We start from the raw sequence: 23834 nt of genomic DNA on the forward strand, positions 1-23834 counted from the left end.
ACCTGTGCCTCGTCAGTAACCCATGATGGGCCACTGAGGAGCCTGTGACTTAATTTTCTACCCTGATTTGATTCCAATGTTGTCCAAAGTAAGTTGGAGCTAATTTTTTTTTAAAGGTGGGATTGTCTGTGTGCTGTTATTGTGGATGGAAGATGGTCTGCCTGAGCAGGCCTGGGGAAAAGGGGTGGGGGTGGGGGGTCAGGTCTGCAGTGACTAGGGAAGGACTGTGTTACTGCTGAGCTGAGCTAGGCAGTGGGTCCCCAGGGATGGGGAGGAAAAAGTGCTCAGGGATCTGCACACTTAATTTTTATTTGCAAATAGTAATGTAAACACACATGCACGCTGGTTGCTGCCCGGAGGATTCTGGCATGCAGGCAGTCCATGCCCTGGGCCTTGGTGCTGGGCCGCCTCCGCTTTACGGCATTTGGAAGGGGACCTGATTGGAGCAGGCGTGGACTTTGCTGATGCCGGGAAATTACTTTCTCTTGGATTCAAGCCCTCTTTTGCTTGTTGAGAAAGGGAGAGAGTTTGTTCTGGCTGAGCACTGGTGGGAGATACATCATTTCTGTTCTTTGGGACCCCTCCAGGCACCCAACACAAGCTCTGGGTGCCCTTGGTGGGCAAGCAACAACTTAGGCCTTGGCTCAAGTGTCACCTCCATGGGGAGAGTTTCCCTGACCAGTCTTCATACAAACAAACAAGCAAACCAGACAAAACAAAGCACCATGAAATGACCCATCCTGGCCTGTTTCATTAACACCACTTACCTTGATCTAGAAACATTTATTTCTTTGCTTGTTTCTGATCTTTGTCCCACTGGACATGAGCTCCCTGAGAGCTGGGACCTTGTTTGCCCGGTCGCTGCTCTATCCCTGCTATCGAAAACAGTGCCTGAAATACAGTAGGTGCTTTTAAAAAGTGTGGAACTGGGGGCAGCCGGTTAGCTCAGTTGGTTAGAGCGTGGTGCTCATAACACTGGGCTTGCAGGTTCGATCCCCGCATGGGCCAGTGTGAGCCGCTACCTCCACAACTAGATTGAAACAACTACTTGACTTGGAGCTGATGGGTCCTGGAAAAACACACTTAAAATAAATAAAAAAGTTTTAAAAAAAATGTGGAATGAATGAATGCGCTTTAAAGTGTACACAGGATTTGTTATCATGTGGGTAAGACATGCAGAAATGACTGTCATGACACAAATGAAAGCACTGCCATGAAGGAAGGAGTTACACTCATAGGTCCCTAGAAACAGGAAGCACAGCTCACCACGCAGGCCACATGCAGAGGCACCAAGGGCTGTCAGGCAGCAAAAGGGAGAGGAGACAGCATGGGCACATTTTTTTACTGTGGCATTCATGGGAAGGAATGGGCGAGGCATGGTAAGCACTGAGCAGGTTTAGGATTCGATGGCTAGGCTAATTTCAGCGGGCTCTGAGCTATGGTGGTGACCCCTAGCGGTCCAGTACCTGGTGATTAGGGCTAATGACTGTCGCCTCCTGGAATGGAAAAGCCAGACAGAGGAGGTGGTTCTGAGCATGGGCTCTGGATGGGTTTGTTTGCATATTAAAGGCTTGCTCACTGGCAAGTTGTTTGCTCTCAACAGGAACTAGCGAACCCTGGGAAGGGCAGTCCCTCCCTGAGTCTTCAAAACCCCAGGATGTCAAAGCATCGGAAAATATAGGGAATAAAGAATGTGACTAAAATAGAATGACTCTTTGACATGCGCAGAAACATAAAAGCTGTGGGCACAGATATTTAGACAAATGTGAAAGCAAACATACTTGGAGTGAGTTAAGAAACTAGGGGAATCATTCTGTTTCCATTGGTAATGAAATCAACCTGCTTCCTGTGAGTAGTTTTGCCAACGGCACCCTCAGTGGGAAAGATCTTTTCTGACACCACTCGCCTCCCCATGTTTTTATTGGCGTATAACATACATACAGAGAATTGGATCTATCAAAGGTAGATCGCTCACAAATGTTCCCAAACTGAACAGTCCGAGGAAGCCAGCGCCCAGACCAAGACATTGCTAGGAGTCGCAGGCAGTATCCCTTCCACTTGCAATGGTAACCACCATCCTGACATCCAATAGCATGCGTTGCTTGTATCTTTTTTTGCCTTCATAGAAATGGCTTCATATTGCGTCTAGCTTTTTTCTAATTATATTTGTGAAATTCATGCATATTATTGCATATGGTTGAAGATAGTTGATTCTCACTGCTGTGCAGTATCCCATTGTGTGGCTATATCACAAGTTATTTATCCATTCAAATGTTAAGGCACCTTCGGGAAATTTTCAGATTGGGCTTATGAACCCTCTATTGGTTTTTGGCCCACCGGTGTGACAGTAGGTCTTTTAGTTGTGATCCACAGAGCTTAGCCTGGACAACTTGATTCAGAAAGGTGGGTTGATTGGAACCATTCTAAGTAGCTCACAGAATGGGAGGAAAAGGGGGGACAGCCAGGCTTTGAAAAGGATGCAAATCAGGGTTCCACCTACTGTGGGATCCTGGTAGCAAGAACTCAAGGACAACCTCCCTAAGATAAACAGTACGTTGCTCCACCTGCCTGGAGGAGGGTTTCCTGTCTATATTGTGTGGAACTTTTATAGTGTGTCATGGGAAAAAATTTTAAGAACTCTGTGGCTAAGTCATTTGGGAAAACTGGTTAAAAAAGCTTATACTTCTCAGGATCTTTAATATAAGAAAAGATATTTTAACCATGCAGGAAGGCAATATTTCCCAAATTTGAATTTTTTCATGGAATATCAACTTACCTCTTAAGGGGCATTAGTGTTTCAAGGAACACAGCTTTGGGAAATGCTGGGCCAGAATAGAGTGTAAATAAAGGGGAGTAGTGGGAAATGTGTTTGGGGCTGAATTTTCAATGCAAAGGTTAGGATTTGGGATCTTTTCCCCCCAGAAAATAGGGAACTTTGAAAATACTCGGTCAGTGTTATACTTCAGGAATAACAGTCTGCCAAGTGTTACAATAATACCATAGTTTCGTGTGAGTTTTGCAGGTTAGGGAGTACCTTTGAGTACACTACCTCAGTCAACGCTGAGGGTAGGAGTTATCAGCCAAGATTACAGAAGTGGTCATCGATTCAGTGTGCTCTTAGCAAGCTGAGGGGCCTGAATAGAGGAAGTATGTAAAAGTGAATCTAGCTGCCCACTGACCCTCTTTGATAGCTGCCCGTCGAAGACTTGGTTCTAAATGGGGATTGTAATGTAAGCCATGGGTGTGGGTGAGATCACCTGGGCGAGAACGTGAAGTAAAGGCCTAAGGACAAGGCTTGGACAACACCAGCATATAAAGGCCACGTCGATGAAGGTGAAGTTGCACAGAATTCTCAGAAACAGCAGCCAGCAATGTTTGAGGAACACCAGGAAAATATTGAGATACAGAAGCCCAGGTAAGACGGTATCTCAGAAGAAGGAACAGGATAGCTGTCTCTGAAGGTGCTTCAGAGAGGTTGGGTGAGAAGAGGGCTGGAAGACATTCACTGGATTGCTGCCGTGGTGGCATGGCAGAGTGGGGGTACACCACTCAGATCTCCCTTCTGAGACAGACTGTCCCAAGGAGGGCTGTTACTGACCGTCTCCCGCTGTGGGTGACTCCGGATCAGCCTCAGCATTTGAGCGAGGCCACCATCCTTCAGGGTAGCCCTCAGCCAGCGACCGGGCCATGTGATGATAGGAGAGGTCACATTTCTGGCTAGTGTGAGTACACTTTGCACTATAGCCCCATATGAGCTGCCCAGACTTTCTCAGAGCTGCTCGCAGCTTCCTACCCTACTCCCTCCCTGCCTCTCTCTTTCACAGGTGTCAGATCGGCAACTTGGTTGGAAGGCTCTCCCTGCCTTCCTCCCTTCAACTTCTCACTTTCTTTAACACCCTTACCAGATAATGCAAAAGCTCTTTGAAAGCCTTTTAGGATAGAATCAGTTAATAAAGTGCTAAAACTAGCACTTTTCAGAAAAAGATAAACTTGGAGGGTTTTTTTTTTTTTTTTTTACAACAAACACTAATTAAAGGAAATTCTGGGATGCACTTCAGCCAGTAGAAAAAAGGTCCCTGATGGACAGTCTGAGAAGCAGTAAGAACTGATGAACAAAGAAAGTAAAAAATCTGGGCATAAATGTAAATTATCTGTATAAAACAACGTCTTGTGGGGTTTTTCAAAAAAAGAGATAAAACATAAAAAAAAGCACTTAAGTTGGAATGGGAAGCTTGGAGTTAAAATATTCTAAGGTCCTTGGATTGTTTGAGAGGAGGGTAAAAATATTGATTACCCATAAGTATGCCATGTTTAGTAGGCATGCTAAAATGTTTAGGGAAACAAAGCAAGGAAAATAGAGTGTTCACCTTTTACCCAAGGACAGAGAAAAACAGAAATGAGAACAATCACTGTTTCTGAGGCTTGGGCAGGTCTCTTTTGTGGAGGGCGCACCTGGTGTATGGACTCCTGGCCCCTAGGGGTGGCCAAGGGGTAGGTATGGAGCTGCAGGGTTATAAGAACAGAGCTGGGACGTGCACACCATTGAGAGTGAGGCCCCTCTCACTGATGAAGCCATGGCAGGGAGAGAAGAGAGTAAACTGTAGGCTGGGGCCTCCATTTGTAATCTTGGCCAGAGTCCCACAAGTTTTAGGAAAGGAAGTTAGGAAGGGAGGGAGGGAGGGAGGGAGGGAGGGAGGGAGGGAGGGAGGGACGGAGGGAGGGAGGAAGCGGGGGAAGGAGGGTGGGAAGGAGGAAGGAGGAAAGGCCCTTTAAAAGTGGCAACTCTGAACGACCACCCATCCTGGCTGGAATGGAACCGCAGTGTCCACCATTGGCTAAGAGCTGCCATGCAGGAGGAGGGTGAAGGGCGTGCGACACCCCAGGAACTCCCAGGCATTTCTGACTGTGACTCCCAGACGCAGGAGTAGGAAACCCAGGCTCTCTGGCCTCAGGTTGGTATAACTCCAGGGCACAACTTACCCTCCAGAGTCCCCTGCAGCATCGCGCTGAACCTGCGTGCACTAGGTGCAGCCTTAAATCACGTGGTGCTTAGCTTCCTCGTCTTCCCTCCTGGCTTCCCTCCCTCTCTCATCCATCTCCCCTGATGGCACTTCTTCAATATATCACATGCAGATCGATCCTTGTCCCAGGACTACTTCTGGGGAACCAAACCTAGACCCAGAAAACTCATGAGCAAAGCAGTGCGTGCGTGTGTGTGTGTGTGTGTGTGTGTGTGTGTGTGGTGTTTATGTGGTGCATGTGTTGTACGTGAGCAGTGTGTGGTGTGTAGAGTACATGTGTTTGGTGTATATGTGTGTCGTATGTGTTTCACAGTCCAGGGTGTGAAGTGGAAAGAGATGGGCTTGGGGCAGAGTCAGCCCCTCTGACCCCACCATTTGTCGCTGAATTTGCTTTGTCCATCTGTGCATTCAATACCCCAGAGGAGGGGACCTGTGGGAGAACTCTCCCACTCTCCCCCACAACTGTCTCCTCCCCGTCTGTGATTCCTGCTCCCACTCTCTCCTCTGTCCCCCACCCCCACCCCCATGCCAGTTATTAAGTTACCCCTCCAATGGGCTCTGCTCCATTATGTTGTGACCATCACAGGATTCGGAACTTCCCCTCCAGTGGCTCTGCCCTTAGTGGGTACCAGAGAGAGGCTGGAAGCAGACCCACACTTCCCTGTTTGCTCCTGTTCCCGTCAGCATCACCCCAAAGCCCTGTGACTCCAACAGTGGCTGTGGTTTCCAGTTACCCAGTTGCTTCCCTCTGTCCTAGGACCAGCCTCATCACCTGCGTCCCAGAGCTCGGCCCCACTGGCTGGCACGTCCACCTCAAAGTCTAGCTCTGGGAAGACCCGCCTCCAGCTTCTGAGGTCCCAGTGCCAGCAAGGCACCTGACCTCTGGTTCCAACTCCTCAGGCAGAGCCCCTTCGCCAAGCTTCAGGACCTGGGTTCTCAAAACCCTGCCTTTTCCCCTTGGTTCCTTAGGGACACTAGCTATTTCTTTCAGGTACATGTCTGTGTCTCTTTTAGTCCTCCAACACCCATTCAACCAATCCACTATATAAATTGTCTCTGTTAAAATAAGGGGTCTGGTTTGTCTTCCTGACTGGACCCTCACTCTTAAGAACTCTCTCTCCCCCTAGTTCTCCCAGAGACGGGCTGTCACAGCATTGTTCACCATTCCCTGGAAGTTAAGAGATAAATCTACACAATTAGTTTTAAAGCAGTAGTGTTCCTTTTGGTTTAAGCCAGTTTGTGTGACGTGCATCAAAAGAAGTCTACCAGATCCAACAGAATTTTCTAGAACACTTAAGAAGTGAAAGAGTTGAAGCCACCATAATGGCTCAGGCATTAGTGCAGTGGTAAATATTAGACAGGAGGAGGTAGGGTCAAGATATGTAAGAGGTAAAATATGTGAGACTTGGTTACTGAATAAAGATAGTAAATGAGAGAAATAGAAGCATTTAATACAAAAAATGGTGCTCAGATTTGGGTATCAAGGTCAATGACTGACAGTAAAATCATGGAGTTAGGAGTTAAATATAGGAGAAGGACAAGTGTAGAGTTGAAGATAACGAATTCCATTTTGGACGTAAGTGTGAGGTGCCCGTAGATCATCCAAGGGTCTCAGGGTTGTGAGTCTGAAACTCAGAAGAGGTGTCAGGGGTGGTGCTGAAGGTCTGAGATCTCCCACCTACAGATCAGTTAGAAGCATGAAACTGAATGGAGCCTGTGTGGTGTGAGACTAACCCTAGATTGAAGGCAGCTTCCTAGGAAATATAAGGGACAAGCTGGGAAGTGGGAGCCTCCCAAGGAGACTAAGAAAGGACTGGCACAGAGGCACAAGGACAACCAGGAGCATAGCCTTGTAAGGGAGCAGAACACTTAACTAGGTAATGATTTGCTGCGTGACATCATGGGCCTCCTCGTCCCATCCAGGAAAGCCAAAGGAGTTCCTTCAGGCTGCTCTGTCTCTGTTTATGAGGTGACTAGACAACGGCCAGACACGGGCGTTGAATCACGCTGGTTACTGGAGCAATAGTTAGTAGCACTTTACAGGTGCCCTTCTGTTCACTTCTGGGAAGTAATTGGTGTTTAAGAAAATAGATACAAAGTTACTAAGGACACCTGAGAGTTAGACTGTCTCTGTAGAGAAATGCTGATACTAAAACACCCCTCATCAAAAATCTGAAGGGAAAAAAAAAGTATTAAAAATTGGTGGTTACAAAATAGTCATGGGGATGTAAAGTAAAGCACAGGGAATATAGTCAATAATATTGTAATAACTATGTATAGTGCCAGGGAGGTACCAGACAGTCAAAGGGATCACTTTGTACAATACATAAATGTCTAACTATTGTGCTGTACACCTAAAATTAATATAAAATAATATTGAATGTCAACTGTAATTGATACATTTAAAAAGGGGGGAAAGGTGAAGAGGAATAAGAGGTCCAAATTTACAGGTATGAAACAAGTCATGGGGATGTAATATACAGTATGGGGAATATAGTCAATAATATTGTGACAGCGTGGTAATAGTGTCAGATGGTTGCTGGACTTACCGTGATCACTTCTTTAGGTCTATAAATGTTGAACAACTATGATGTATACCTGAAACTAATATAATATTGTATGTTAACTATATTTTTAATAAAAAAGAAATTAAAACAAAATAAAAACATCCCTCACCAGAAAATTAGAAAAATTTATCTTAAGAAAGAGTGAGCCACTCTCTTTTGGTTATGCTCTCTGGTTACTTTTTCCTCACCAGTAGCCAAGGGTTGTTAGAACGCGTGGTTATTGCACTCACAGATGCCAGCACCCAGCAACTCCTCCCTTCATAATGATTTTAAGTCTTATCTACATTTTGTATATTTCACATCTTCCTGTAGTCTTGTTCTGCACCCAGAGGCGGCAGGGAAAGTCTTTCAGTCTCTGAGACGGACACCTCCTCATTCCTGCCCCAGCCCCATTTGACTGATTAATGGAGTGTGTGTGCCATGGGAGTGCTACAAGCTTCGTACTGAGAATCTCACTGCTCCATTCTGAAACTGCATTGATTTTTTTCAAAGCATCAATTTGTATATTTTTTAGATGTTAACATAGAAAGCATTAAAAACACAGTTAAAAGAAATAAAACATGATTATGAGGTCAGACAATTACGTTCGCGAACTCATCCTAGGAAAAGTGCTACATACCTCATTGCTGAATATCACTATGGTCACCTTCGAAGTACTCCCCTTGGGAAGCTATGCACCAATGCTAGCGCCTCGTCCACCCTTCAAAGCAATTTTGGAACTCTTTTTCTGGAATGGCCATCAGAGCTGTTGTCATATTACCCTTGATGTCCTGAATGTCATAAAAATTTCTTATTTTCAATATTTCCTTTATCTTTGCGTAAAAAAAGAAGTCATTGGGGGCCAGATCAGGTGAGTAGGGAGGGTGTTCCAATATAGTTATTTGTTTACTGGCTAAAAACTCCCACACAGATGTGTTAGCTGGTGCACTGTCGTGATTCAAGAGCCATGAATTGTTGGAGAAAAGTTCAGGTCATTTAAATTTTTCACACAGCTTTTTCAGCACTTCCAAATAGTAAACTTGGTTAACTGTCCAGTTGGTACAAATTCATAATGAATAATCCCTTTGATATCAAAAAAGGTTAGCAACATCATTGCAGCAAGTTCGCAAACTTAATTGCCAGACCCAGAAGAAGCTGGTAACAGTGAATGATGACAGAGCTTGTCCCTGGGTGAGGAAAACTGTATGCTCTTTTGTACCCTTTGAATTTCATAGTATGGATCTATACAGGAAAATTAATTAAAATTATATAAAAAGCAATAGTGCCACTGATAGGATATGTATCCCAGGAAGAAAAAAAAAAGCATTAATCTTACATAATAGGTAAGTTCCACAAATAAGAAAGAGTGATTCATTAGAGCAAACACTCATTAGATAGTCACTGTTTACTGTTGTCTCCAGTCTCTGCCCATTTTATCCAGGTCATGGAAGGGCGGGTGGGGAGAAATCAACCTAATTCCCAGGCAGGAAATGGGGCCAGGCACCCTTGTGGTATGATTTGTGGGTCCTGGAAAGGGGACCACTGCTGACTGCTGATTTCCCAGGCACTAATTACTAATAGAAATCCCATCCCTCCCAGGACAAAGGCCGCCCAGACAGGGCCTCATTCACATGCAAAGGAAGTGGCCAGAGGCTGATGCTTGGCAGGACTGGGAACCGGAGGGCACTGGGGGCGTGGCAGGCTCCAAGGAGCCAGTGTTTGTGGGAGAGGGAGGATAACATCACATGCCTGCCTTGGGGTTAGGACACCTGTGGTGTCTGCAGGATGCTACCCAGCAAGAAGAAGGGAGAGGAAGCTGCTGGGTGACCAGCAGGAGGAGCTAAGTTTGGAGACTGTTCTATAACTCGGCCGGCGAGAACCTCAGATGACTAGTCCATTCAAAACAGCGGTGGGGCTCTGAGGCGCTGCAGATCCAAACCCACTGGACACTCACCTGCCCCACCCACTTAGTTAACAGGTGGTCGCTGCCATCTGGACCTCAGGACACAGCTGGTGCTGTGGGTCATTCCATGCTCCTTAGGAAGGTCAGGGCTTTCTACAGAAGTGCATTGCAATGGTGGAGAAGCAGACTCAGGGGTGCCTGCCTGGCTCCAGACTGCCTCTACTGCTCACAAGCTGCGTGACCCTCTGTGCCTCAGTTTCTTCCTCTACAAAACAGATGATAACAGTACTTACCCAGAAGGGTTGTTGAGCAGTTAAATGAGAAAATCCACTTGAAGTTTAACAAATGTCACATAGTAAGTCCTCAGTAAACGCGAGCCCTTGCCCTCAGAGTCCAAGCCTCCCAGGGCCTGCTCAACAGAGGAAACAGGTTTACAACCGCCAAGGTCCCTGTGTGTTTTAACACGCTCTTGGAGGAAGCGGTGTGGAAAATGGATTAAGGAGGGAGGAGGCTGAAGCCTAGGAATCCAGGGAGCAGTCTGCAGGCGTCCAGATGGGAAGTGGAGGGGCGAGAATTCGGGTCCTTGGCACTGGGATTCGGGAAATACTTTGGAGACGTTCTCTCCAGGACTTGATAACAGGCTGGGAAGCGGCACTTGGCCGAGGACGCCGGCTTTGCTGGCGGGAGGAAGGTGGAAGGTAGGGAAGGCAGCTGCGGGGAAGCTCTTACGGGGTGTGGGCGGGAGATGTGGCCGCTCGGGCCATGAGGCAGAAGCAGCAGGCGTGGGGTTCAGGCTGGAGGTGGAGCATTTCGTGCACGTGGGGGGCCTGCTTCTCGGAGCAGCCAGCCCCTATCGGGATGCGGGCAGGCGAGGCGCTAAGCCCAGTTTTCTAACTCGGACCCTCAGCTTCGCGGCTGTCGGGTGTGCCCGGCAGGGCCGCCCAGGGCCACTAGCTGACACCACTCTCGGGTCCGGCCAGGAGGTCCACCTCGCTGACCTTTCCGTCCACCTCCCCGCGCCTCCGCCCTCCTAATTCCCTTGACCTCAGACGCGCTCGGGATCCAGTAGAGGCTGGTTTCCCAGCGGGCCGCCCGCCAGACCGCAGGAACCGCCGCGGTTCACAGCCAGCGGCCGCGCGCAGTCCGCGGTCCGGAAGGGACCGGCCCTGGCGGCGGAGGGCGGAGGGCGGAGGGGCTCGCCTTTCACAACCAGAATTCTGACCCCGCGGGTCGAAGTGGTGTCTGCGAACCCGGGCGATCGCGGGCTGTGGGCCGCCGACCGGTGTGAGCGCGCGGGAGGAACGAGCCCGCCTGGGATCCCCGCCCCGCCCATCGCAATCTGGGGATTGCCCCCCGCCCCCGCCTGCCCCCCTGCAAACTCCCGCCTGGCTGGGCATAATCCGCGGGGCTGGGCATAATCACTTGCTCCAAGCTCCCGAAGCTCGAGGGGAGGCAGAACCCTACAAAGGGCTGCTCCTCCGCCTTCCGTGCCTCCCTTTTCGGGGGGAGCCGGGTGGTGAGCAGCAGCCGACCACCCATCGCTTCCTGCGCACGAAGGCACTTGGGGACTTTTCTGAGGTTTGCGACTAATGGCAGATAACGCGCCCTCGAGGCGCAAGCCCTTGGATTTGCTTTTCTGTTTCCCATCAATACGGCCGAGTGTAATTTCATTAGCTTCTTTCTCTTTTCCCCAACAGGAGCAAAAGACCCCGATTCGGAGGAGCAGATTGTCTCTCCTGCTGGTGGGGAGGGGGGCGGTACGAAACCGCCTTGGGTTTGGTGGCACCGCGGCAGGGTTTGTAGCCACGATCCTCAGCGGTGGGGGGTGGCCTGGAAACTCGCAGAGGAAAATGCAAACGAACTTTGTTTTAGTGGAAGCAATTTCTACCTATATATGCTCCCTAATGTTTGCCGGCCCTGCGGGAGGGGCAGGCCATACCCTGGGCGAGGCTGACTCACCCTCGGCGACGCTCCTAGAGATGGGTGTGCAGGGCCGAGCAGCAGCCGGGCTACAGGTGGCTGACACCATCCCACAGAGTAACAGGCGACAGAGGACAGGACAAACAGCCACCCGCCCTCCTTGGCTAGACTCGGGCCGTGTCCAGGGCTGGTATCAGGCGGGAAATCTCCGCGTGCTTCTGTGGGTCCCAGACACTCAAGACTGTCTGTCTGGCTCTGTCTCTCTGCCCTTTTGCCCCTCATCCCCTACCAACCTCCGTGTGTATCTTGGAGGTTAAGGTAATTGTAGGAAGCTCCTACATATGGCCAAACCCAAACAGATTTCTCTACTAGGGCCACATTCCTGCTCGCCCGGGGTTTGAAAGGCTAGGGGAGACAGGAGGAAGTGGAGTTCTGGCCTTCCCATTCTCTCAGGCCTGGCCACCAACCCATGCCCCGGAATTTGGGGGTGGCCTTTTCTGATCATTCCAGCCCAAAGCATGTTTCCTCTACCTCTCTGGACTCCGGGAGCCTGCCTTCTGTCCAGCACGTCTTGTACCCTTCCTCACAGGCCCTTGTAGGGGACACTGAGCTTCCCGAGACCTGCTTGTGGACCCCAACACCCCACAGCACATGGCTGTGCCCTAAGAACTGCAGGAGCTGCTGTGCCTTTCAGGGCAATGTGTCAGCCCTGGGCTATTTCAGGAGGTAAGTGGCACTTCTGCAAGGGCTCCGCGGACTGGCTTGTTTTGCCTTTTCCCGGCAGGTCAGTGAATTGCTGCCCCAGACCATGACGTGCACGGTGATTTGGCTTCTGGAGTGTCCCAGGTATGACATTCAGAGCTTCCTCCCTCACCTTGCTCAGCCTGTTGAATTTTGCTGATGGGATTTCCCCCCAAGTGGAGCAGGACGGTGAGGTATCTACTAAAACAGGGGAATCCGGCAGTTCAGAGGCCTGAGTATGATACAGTGTTCCGGGAGAGGGGTTGAGGAGGGAAAGCTATTAGGTTGCTGGGCAGGGCATTGAGGCCTCCATGAGATTGCTGAACAGGGTGCTTGGGGGGAGAGGGAAGGCTGGGGTTGGGGGTCAGGCACTGACCTAGAAGGAACCTGGAGCTTCTCAGGCAGACCACGTAGGGCATTAGCAATGTGGACAGAGGGCAGTGGCTGGGGGAGGAAGGCAGAGTCGACTATTGGAAGGGGGCAGGTGGCTTTCTCATTTTCTTTGGACTGATAAAAAGTGTATCAGCAACTCATCTCTGCAAACAAGGCTTTGACCCCTTAGGGCCAGCCACACCACTTGCAGATATTAATTTACTCAAAGAAGTGGTGTCAGGGCTTTAAGGGAACCCTAAGGAATTCAAGTGCAAATCTCTCAATATCTTGCCTCAGTTTCCAACATTAATAACTGCATTGAGTGTTAGCAGCCAGAAACTGTATCATTGCTTTAAAGAGAAGTAAAAAGACAGATTGTAGCAATTAAGCTCACAAAACTTGAATTTGGAAGGTTTTTTAGTAATGATCTCATCCCTGTGGTTTTCAAACTAGTGCCCCACCGAACCACAGTGCTGTTGCTTGAATCAACAGACCTCCATTTTAATTGCCTTAAATAATTGAGCTTCCTTAAATTTAGAGTTCAATTGCTTAAAAAGATGCTTGACCACCATTGATACAGTCCATATCAAATATAAAGGGGAAACAGGCTGAAAGAAGCCCGGGGATTTGCCTGGGGCCACCATTTAGTTGGCAGAACTTGGTGACACACAGCCAGTGGGTTGGGGTAGGAAGCATTCTTACTGTCCACCCTTCATAGGGTCTGTTCCCAGATTCATCAATGGTTCAGCCAAATCTTGCCAGTGCTCCATTGCAGGGAAAGCCAACCCTCACAGTTGCTCTTCTGACACGTTCTGACTGGCTCCTTTCCACACTGGACCCTGTCCTCTGCTTGGCACACTGGTCCTGCGTGATAATAATGACTGATGTTTCACTGAAAACTGTTGGAAAGTAATTTTCAAACTTCAGCTCTGTATTTTTGCTCCCATTTTGACTATTACTGTTAAAAATCTCTGTAATAGCACTTCGTTGTATTTGAAGAGTATAGAACTAGTATTTGTATGAACATTTTTTGATTGAAGGTCATGTCTATGTAAAAACTTTAAAACGTACTTTATTTTGTGAGAGATGCACTTTTATTGAAATGTCGGAACTCTCCTGTCTGGTATATGAACTCAGATGAAGTGCTATCTACTTGCTTATCCGAATTCCTTGAACAGCTGATCGCACAACTGCTGACTACGGTTATGTGTCAAGTCCACCAGACTGCACAACATGTTCATTTTGTAGCAAGCGCCTCAGTGGTGAAATGTAGCATCTGATAAGTCTGAACATGACTCAACTGCAAGTATAGCAAAAACAAACAAAAAAAAAACCCCAACCAACTAACAAACAAAACATAAAAAAAGTGATTTTCAAAATGTGGTTCCCAATCATTAGTGGTCACGAAATCAATTTAGTGAGTTATAAGAGCATGAAAAAACATAGATGCACAAGAGCCAAAAGTGCAATAAAAGACAAAATGTCAAAGAATGTAGTAGCATGCCTCAAGGGTAAATAAACATTTTATTTCATTTCAATCATATATATATATATATATATATATATATATATATATATATATATATATATATATATTAACACATATATACTGGTCATGCTATAAAATATATTTCACAGCCCTCATATTTGGCCATTTAGTCCCCTGAGAAAAGATTTCTTTCTTTCTCTCTCTCTCTTTCTTTCTTTCTTTCTTTTTATTTCTGGGCAATGGCTCCTCATCCTGGGTCCCCTGAACGCCCTCTCCCCTTAACACAGTAACAATGACCTCTGAGCACCACCATTTCCTGATTCATGGCTATTTTCTGGACACTTACTCCTATCATAGCCCTGCGAACTCAACTGAGGGACAGTTTCTACAGTGCATTTGAACGTGGGTCCGGAGAAGCCACAGGTCCCTGCTACAGTGTGCCAGGCATGATACGGGACTGCACAGACACGACCCTTATGGGGATAGGGTTTCCTTTCTTTTACCTGTAGCAGTGCCGCACCTGTACACCTCAAGCTCCTAGCACAGTACACACATGGGCTGAGGGAATGTTTCCAAATAAATGAATTTGACATTGAGCACATTCCATTGGTTATCAATCACATAAATTAAACTCAACAAAATATATGTTTCAAATAAAATAAAATGTTTACTTATTTCTTTATACTTGAGATAGAAAATTACTATACAAAGCTTTACTTTGATTAAATCATAATAGTTACATAGAAAGTTGAGACTGGCGTTCTGTGGTGAAGGTAGTAATGATATTACTTCATCACGTCTTACGGTAAAGTTACACAAAATTTACCTTTGATTTTGTGCAGTTATAAACTTACTATCCTAACACAATACCATACATTCAGTTCTAGTAATTACTGTCATAATTTAATAATAGTAATTTAATAAATAATAGTAGTACATGATACTGAGGGAAAAGGAAATCAGTTAACTTAATAATTTTCCAAATGTTAGTAAGAAAGAAACACATCAATGTACACATGAACTGGAGGGTGAACATAATTTGGTCTACGATTCAATAGAATTTGGGAGAGTGAACCAAAGTTTTTTAACTTAGAAAGATGCTTATGTTGATCAAGTTCACGCTCTTCACCTTCTGTATTAGGAAACAGCTGTACACCAGGGTGAGTGACTTATCCAAGGTCACATAATTACACAGTAAGAGACATGCCCCAGGTCTCCTGATAAATACAGAACCTTTTCCATTCCATAACGGAGGTTTATACTATAATAAAATCACATTTTTAAAAAGATTAGATAAAAAATCAAGGAAAACAAATGACAACATGACAACATTTTAGACTTGAAACAACAACCCTAGAGCCAGAGTTTAAAGCTAGATGTTCACAAGTGTGTTCAAGTTAACATAATTAATGTGGAACACAGGGCTGTAAAGAATGATGGCAGAAGTGCATCGGTGAAGTGCTTCATTTGTGTGTTTATTCTTGCGCATTACTTGTGTTTTCATGTGTATCACTTGAGTTAAACTTTTTCCACAAAAAGTTCTCATTGGATTTCCAAAGAGAAGCGTCTAACTCCTCTTTCTTTTTGGAGGAGGCAGCAAGGGGTGCTTTTTCACACAGAGTCTCTATCGCTGCCAAGTCGGTGAGCTTACTAAGACTGTCGTCATTCTGCTCATTCAAGATGTCCCAGAAATCTTTTGGTCTCTGTTTTGCTTTTTGCATGGGCCTTGAAAGAACTTTCTTTGGCAGTCGTGTGGGACTGTTCCCGTGACTTTTAAAGAGGTCATCAAGAATAGAGGTGTCACCGAGTAAGCCTACCACAGAAATGTTTTCTAACGCTGGATTTTCTGTCTTTTTGTTTTCCACTTTGAAAAGGGGCCCATTTCTTGAAACGCCCGTTCTTGTGAGGTCCAGCTGGTTTTTCATGGTATTTTCTAACTCTGTCTCATATGCTCCAGACTTACTGTTCAGGAAACTGGATGCTGTAGTATCTTTGGATACTTGGCTGTTTTTCCCATTGTCAGTCTCTTGGGCAGAGCTTATACGTAATTTCTTAGTTTCTGCATCATTAGAAAGCACCTCTTTACAGAAACCATGATTTTGAGGCTTAATTGATTTTTCTTTATATGTTTTTGTGCTGCCAATCTGAGAAGTTTTTTTGGTAGAATCTTTAAACGACAAAGTTTCAGAATCTGGAAGCCTTTCTTTTATCAGCGTTTCTCTCTTTTCAGACTTATTCCTGACTCTCTTTCCTTCCTCATAGGCAGGTTTAATGAATTCTACAGCAGAATCTACAAAAAATTCTTTCACCTCTGGAAACCGAGAAGCATAAAAGTCTCTTAGCATTTTCTGTCGTTCTTCTGATGTGGCATTAGTTATATGTTTAGCAAATTCCTTTACAGGAGACAAATTAAAATAAGAAGCCATTTCTTCGAATTGTTTTCTGAAAATTTAATGAACAAAACCAGCAGTTATTTTTATTAAAGTTTATTTTTAAAGAACTCATCATCAGTGATATAAAATATAGAAACAAAGCAATCTTATTCATTTAACATATATTAGCTTATTTCCATAATAAAAATACATTTTACACTAGTAGAATGTGACCTCTTTCTTTACACTACTGAAAAAAATATTTTAGCTCATGAAATCAGCAGCTTTTTAAATTATTCTGATTTATACTATTAGGCATTTCCTGGGAATTATGGGATCCCAGCTGCTACTCCTCTAGTCAGCCAATTTATGACTGACCTGAGAATCGTAATTTATATAATCTGTATTTGAAAATCTATATTGCATTCAAGTTCCATGAAATAACATTGTCAAAGAAGGGCCTTAATAAATAGAAAAGAGAAAATTCAAGGAAATAAGAAAGGAATTTTTCACTTCTGTTCCTTTTTTCCCTTCTTCCACACAAATGCAACATAGAAATTTCACACATTTTTTTTGATGAACCTAAAGGAAAGTTCTAAACTGATAAACCTAGATTCTTTCTTCCCCCAAATGGTCTGACTTTAGTATAGAGAGATAAACTAAGAAGTGAGATGCTGTTTGAAGAAGCAAGTTTCATTCTCAGTATAAGAGACTAATAAAAGCTGTTATATGCATGTGTGAGGAAATGGGCCTTCTGGAACCCTGGTAAGATGGAGGCAGAGAGATTGTTCAGGGACCCTGTGCACTAGACTCTGCTCTTTATCTCAGGTGAGGGTGCTGTGGACAGAACTGTGTCCCCCAAAAGTCATATGTTGAAGCCCTAATCCCCAGTGTGACTATATTTGGACATAGAGCCTTTAGGAGGTGTAAAGGCACTAAGAGGTCATATAAGAAGTCCACAGAGAGCTCTCTCTCAGCCATGAGAGGACACAGTCAGGAGGTGGCTGTCTGCAAACCAGGAAGAGAGCCCTCACCAGGAACCAAATCAACTGGCGCCTTGACCTTGGACTTCCTAGGCTCCAGAACTATGAGAAAGAAATTTCTGTCATTTAAACTCTAGTCGCTGGTATTTTGTTATGGAACCCTGAGTGGATTATGACAGAGGGTATTGCTTTGCTGATGCTGAGTTTGGGTCAGGAGTCAGAAGAGCCCAATGCCCGTAAACATTCCTTTAAACAAAAGCCATAGATGGTGTTGCAGCACATGATTCCAATCCCAAAAGTTTTAGGATTATATCTATATTTGAGATAATATTTCCTTAAAACATTTGTTTGTTAGGCACTGTAGTAGGAACTACACAACAGTGAACAAGCCCTAGCTCCTTCTCTTCAAGGACTTTATAGTCTAGCTGGGGGAGACAGATGCATGAAAATCAAACCAAAAGAGAGTGGTAAATGCCATGATGGAGGTTAATGCAGGGCTCTGTTGGTGCCCACAGAACGGGCCAGTGAGTGGTAGTGGGCAAGGCAGCAGGGAAGGCTTCTCTCATGTCACCTCAAGCCAGTCAGGTAAGATGAGTGAGGAAGCCTTCCTGGAAGAGAGGGTATGTGCACATTCCCAGTTCTGAGAGGACCTGGTACACAGAGGGGCGGGAGAAACTACCAAGGAAGAGACTGAAAGTCACGAGGGGTCCATGTGCCAATTTCAGAAGTCTGAATTTTATCCTGCACACAATAGAGAATCCTGAGGGTAAAATAATATATATATATTTAAAAATGTGTAAGTAGGAGCTGTAAGGTCACTATTATTTTTGCCATGCAGACCAGGTTCTATAAAGTTTGTATTTCCTTTGATTTTTATGGCAATCCATACTGCATGCTCATGACTTTCTTTTGTGGCGTCAGGTGAAGACCATGACTTCTGGTCCTCTCCACATGGGTCCTGGTAACTGCTCCAAATCCAGGCACTAGCTCTGCCTGATTAACAGCCACTTTCCTTGCCAACCGAATATTTAATAACAAGCTTCCAAATTTCTGTCCTGGAAATTGCCAATGATCTTGTTGGAAAAGCAACAAGCATGTTCTGAAAAGGTTCCAGTTGTCACTTCACATGAAGCAATGAGCTATTATTTTGTTTATTAATCATCTCCAAATCCATTTTCGTGGTCTTTCTAATAAATATTTGTGCTGTGAGGATTAAGTTATTGGCAAGGTTACGGGCTGATGTCTTTTATTTATCCACTGCTTGGTGGTGTCTCAGCAGTGGCCACAGGACTTTCAACTTTGCTGTACTGACCTTGCCCTTGACCCTGTGATTCTGCCACCTCTGGGAGGAGAGCTGCTTCCAACCTCATTTTATGCACGTTAATTATGCCGCATGGCTGCCTTTCACAGGATGAGTTAAAATTGTAATTCATTTTATTTTGCCTTCTAACTTGCTTTCATAATTATTGGTGTTTAACAGAATTTTCTGTAAAAATTTAAGGAACTGCAAGATACAACCAGGGGGTATAAGCTGGCCAGTTTGTGAGGAAAATTTAGTAAACTAGAATAGACACTCATAAGCCACTTAGAGGGAAAAATAAGGAAACCCAAAATAGGTATCTTTCAGTAAGTGCATCCAGAGTAGTTATGTATCATGGATAATATTTAAGTTTCTCTCCCCTTTTCTTGAGAAGTTGGGGGAACAGGGGTGGAACACAGCTAAAATGATCATTTTCTCTCTGCCTAAGCTTTCTGAAAGGAAGGTAGGACTGAATGCTTTATTTAGACCATCCGTGGGGCTGCAGCATGGAACAGGGTAGATTCTCATAACATAGGATGGTTAGCAGGTGTCAACTGTTCGGACACTGTTCCCTAGTTCAGATGTTGGCATTCTAATGTTAGACACCCTTCTCCTTTCTACTCAGCACGAGGCATTTATTCCCTAGGCTGGGTAGAGAAAAAAGGAAGAGAGGCAAAAACTAACCATTGTTAATCCTTTACTTGTATTTTTATATACCGTGCTAAAGGGGATGACAACACGTGCTCCTCAAAGACTGGTAAATACATAGTAGATGGTCAGCCTCCTAGCAAAATCATTGCCTAAAGTGAAAAGGCACACCTGGTAAAAATCATTGTTATAGATCTGTTTGTGAGGAGATGCACTGTTGTAGCAATGTGGGGTGTTTACCTTTCTGGGCAAAGGTGGGCAGCGGAGAGCCATGCCCCAACCTTCCACAGCAGCACCCAAGGGTCGAGGGACCAGCCTTCCTGGCGCAGCTAAGGACCAGTTGCCTGGGAGTTGCCAACCCCCTGAGGGAAGCATATGGAACCCAGAGAGCCACCACGACTGTCCCCAGAGGCCCTGAGAACCATTTTGACCCTGCCTCCCATCCCTGTTTACCTCAGTCTACTCCTTGGTTACCATAACCACTGGCATCCCATCTCTTTCTACTCTACATCCTTGATCTAATCCAATCCCCTGACCATTCCTCAGTGCCCCTGGAACCAGGCTATGATCTACCAATTCCCCTGTGTCTTCTATGCCGAATGGCCTCTCTGTTGCCTCGTGATACTGCCTCCTCCCATGTAGCCCTTGCAAATCAAGGCTCATACTTGACACCCTTCAACCTCAGGGTTCATGCTTCACATTGCTGCTTCTAGACCACTGTTTTCTCAAAACTCTATAATGTTTATGCTATCCAGCTAAACCATTCTCTCCCCCATTTTGTTAACTCACTCCTTAGTTGCTTTCTGCTAGGAACTGAACACTCAAGATTCTGGATTAATGGTGCTTCCTATCTGTCCCCTGCCATCATTCTTGGTAATTATTATCAATATCCATGAGGACGTCTCACCCAACTCATGGCCCACCAATTTCTTACCTCACCTGCAAAGACTCAATTCCATGTCAGGCCCCTATTCCCAAGCTCCTACACTGCCACTGTTGTTACCACTAACTGCACCACCCCCAAACCCCTGAATTCAATCATCTCATGCTCCAACTCAGCTGCTCAATTACCTCATGACACCAATGCTGGAATCAAGTCATCCAATTCACTGACTCTCTGCTTTCTCACTATCTCCTTGTCCAGCTTAGGTTCAATTTTATAATCACTCCTTCGCAAACATCCTTCACATCCCTTGCTTCTCTCTCCCTCCACTCTAACCCCTAGGAAAACCCAGCCATCTCCCTGTTTTGTGTTTGCAACTGGGCAACTAAGGCTTGCTGAATGAAGTCTGCACGACTGCACAGGTGGTTTTCCTGGCCTTGCTCTCAAACAAGGACTTAACATCACCCAGTAATTCTAGTCCCACTAAACTTGCTTTCCTACTTTATAAATGATTTATTTTACAACTTCTCTCTCCCTAAATCTCTCTCGCTGTGAACTGATGACTTTAATTCTCAATTAATTGAGGAAATATCACTATATCTGGGCCTGTCTTCATCTTTTCTCTTTCAATGCCTCTCAAAGGCTAGAACTAGCCAGTGGATCCCACCCTGTACTACCTCCAGGACTTCATGCTGTTATCACCTTTCTGGCATGATCTCATTTTGCCCTATTAGTCTGTTCTCCCAACATACAAACCGGTTCTGTCATCTTACCAACTTAAAAAACCTACCCTTGATCCCACAATGCCCTCCAGCTACTGCTTTTTTTTTTTTTTTTTTGTAAAACTAGACCATTTTAATGTTCTTTACAATAGAATCAATAGTTCTCTTGATGACCACAGGCACATAAGCTCTTTGGTAGTACTCAGAAACATAACAGTGAAGGTGGTTTTCCTGATTGATGCGGAGTCTTCAATAATTATAAGGAGTTACTTGTATGAGACTGCTGTCAAACCAGTAAGACTGCATTTATGCATCCATCATTTTCAGCATTGTTGGTAACCTGGGCATATTTTCCCCAAATAACCTTGCCTTCTTGTGTCACAGGCTGAACTCGCCCACGTTCACCTCAGTGAGCGTACCCTTGGTAATGACACCCAAAGGTGTATACAGTGGAGATGAGGGAACTCTTCTTTACATCTGATACTGGCAGGCAGAAGGTGGCTCAGTAGTTACATGGGCCTTCTGGGAACAGAAACCCACCAGCCTAATGAATTTTTCATATTTAGGTGGTTTTTGAGTAAAGCCGTCTCCAACAAAGCAGACTTAGTAACCATCCTCTGCCATGCTTTCTTCTTTCTCTTTCCTGTTTGAATAACTTAATATCTCTGTTTCTCCCTGGGCACGATCTTTGGGCACAGACTTCCCATTTTCCTGCTTTCTCTTTTCGTTTCTATTTAATCATATTGGAAAGTACTTTAGCTGGGGCCTGTCCCTCTCTGTCCAGTAGATATCCTTGTGAAGTCTTTTCATCATTCTTTTGTTTGGTGCTTCTCTTTCCATGCATCTTGATAGTCTTTTTCATTTATCTTTTCTCAGCATGGCGCTCTTTATGGTAGAGCTTAGCTTTGAGACCAATCATCTTTTTTGCCTTCTTTAAACGTTCATGAGCCTCTCGACCTTCCTTCTTTCTCTTTTTCTCATGGTAACCCAAACGATATCCATAACACTTATGGTATAACTCAATATATTCGTTTTATGGCATGGTTACAACTGCTGAGACAGCGGGCGCAGTCCCCCTGGGCGTGAAGAAGCTCTCAGCTTTCAGGTTTCCCAGCTACTGCTACTTTTCACATCCAAACTTGAAGAGTTGTCATAGGGTCTACCCATTCACTGTTTTCTGTTGTTGTTTTTTTTCTATTGGGGAATACTGAGGAACAGTGTGTTTCTCCAGGGCCCATCAGCTCCAAGTCGTTGTCCTTCAATCTAGTTGTGGAGGGCAGCAGCTCAGCTCCAAAGTGCAGTTGCTGTTTTCAATGTTAGTTGCAGGGGGCAGAGCCCAGCATCCCAGTGGTAAATGAACCGTCAACCTTGTTGTTAAGAGCTCGCGCTCTAACCAACTGAGCCATCCGGTCGCCCCCCATTCACTGTTTGTGCACCTCACCCCAGCATCTGCCTACTCAGACTGCTCATGTAAGGCAGCTAATGAGTTCTCTGCTGCTAACTGCAGGGGGCACTTTCCCACTTCATCTGAGTCTGGCTCTTAGCAACGTTTATCAAGTTAAGAGCTCCCTCTTTTTTGAAACTCTTACTTCTCTTGGACTTTAGGATCTTACACTGTGCCTCCTACGCAATAGGCTACTATTGCCTCCAGGCTCAGTCCTGGGGCTTCTTCTTTCTTCTCCATGCTCTGTTCGTAGGCAGTTCACCCAGGTCCATGGCTCTAAAAACAATTTATCATCTCTGTGCTGATGACTTCTAAATTTGTATCTCCAGTTCCCAAATCCCAGAATGGTATTATAGATCCACTGCCTATTTGACATGTCTATAGAACCTCAAATTTAACACGAGCAAAAGAGAACTCTTGATTTTTTTTTTTTAAACTCCAGACTGTTTCTCTCCTGTTTTTCCCCATTCAGTAAAATCCATCTGTTGCTCAAGACAGAAAGTTGAGAAATCCTGTCTTCCCTCTTTTCCAACAACCAGTCTAACACCAAACAAATCCATCTGGTTGTGTCTCCATGGCAACCACTGTATTGCAAATCATCATCACCTAGTTCTTATGGTCTCCTCTAGTCCACTCTGCCCTCTTTCACACAGAAGCTGGAACAATCTTCTAGAAATATACATCAGATTATGTCATGCTTCAACAGCTTTCCACTGTATTTAGAACAAAATCCAAACTCTTTCCCACCATCTAGGAAGCTCTGCATGCTCCAGCCCCATCTACATCTCTTACCTTCATCTCATGCCGCTCTCTGCTTGGTTTATTATACTAAGTCTCTCGGTTCCTCAGACACACCAAACCTCTTCCATCCTCAGGGATGTTCTTACTCTGGTTCTTTGCTCAGTTATCCCTCACGACACAACTTAAATGTCACCTGTGTAGCGAGGTCTTCCCTGACTACCCAAAAGAAAGGTACTTGCACCCCTCCCAATTCCATTGTTCTCTATCAAGGAGGCCTGTCCCCTTCTTTCTTATAATATGCCATTTTATAATCAGTTATTTATAAGTTATTTTTACTTTTGAAAACTTAGTGGTTCAATGCCAGCCCCCATCCCACTGCACTGTTAGCTCTATTTTTTTTTTTTTTTCCTTTCTTTTTTTTTTTTTTTACAATGTATACTCAGCACCCAGCACAATGCCTGGGTGCATATTAAGTGTTCAGTAAATATCCAATGAGTAAGTGACTACAATGCACTTAAGCATATCATTTGTCTGTATCAAGTGATTTATCAATTCAGGGATTAGCTTTCTAAAACCATCTAAAATATTGGGAATTTTATTTTTTAAACTGTACAAATTCAGATTTTTCTGAATTTGATATTTTAAGATACCAGGTATGGTTAAAATTCAAATAATTTGTATATTTTACAAAGGAGCTATATTTCTTTTGCGAATTATTCTTGAAGTCCAATGTTGTTACAGATGACATA

The 23834-nt window shown here is 45.1% G+C and overlaps 1 protein-coding gene, 1 long non-coding RNA gene and 1 pseudogene across 5 annotated transcripts in view; 1 reads left to right on the forward strand and 2 right to left on the reverse strand.

Annotated features, from left to right (window-relative positions):
* Positions 1-9898: 9898 nt before the first annotated feature.
* LOC109434747 (uncharacterized) lies at positions 9899-13357 on the forward strand. The gene is made up of 3 exons (XR_002135862.3): positions 9899-10168; positions 12175-12236; positions 13222-13357. It is a non-coding gene; the product is annotated as an uncharacterized LOC109434747 (long non-coding RNA).
* The window catches only part of ERCC6L2 (ERCC excision repair 6 like 2), a 141072-nt gene continuing 130365 nt past the window's right edge, over positions 13128-23834 (reverse strand). For 3 of the 4 annotated variants that reach the window (XM_074330256.2, XM_074330257.2, XM_019711982.3), the window contains one exon: positions 14640-16434. In XM_074330256.2, coding sequence (XP_074186357.2) covers positions 15468-16434 — 967 coding nt within the window. In that variant the 3' untranslated portion in view covers positions 14640-15467. Of the gene's footprint in view, positions 13368-14639; positions 16435-23834 lie in introns of those variants that run through there. The other variant, XM_074330259.2, reaches the window with a different exon arrangement.
* Positions 16441-23829, reverse strand: LOC109434754 (ribosome biogenesis protein NSA2 homolog pseudogene; annotated as a pseudogene).

The sequence above is a fragment of the Rhinolophus sinicus genome, chromosome 16 (assembly GCF_057876585.1).
Source record: "Rhinolophus sinicus isolate RSI-liver-muscle chromosome 16, RSI-T2T, whole genome shotgun sequence".
Lineage (NCBI taxonomy): Eukaryota > Metazoa > Chordata > Mammalia > Chiroptera > Rhinolophidae > Rhinolophus > Rhinolophus sinicus.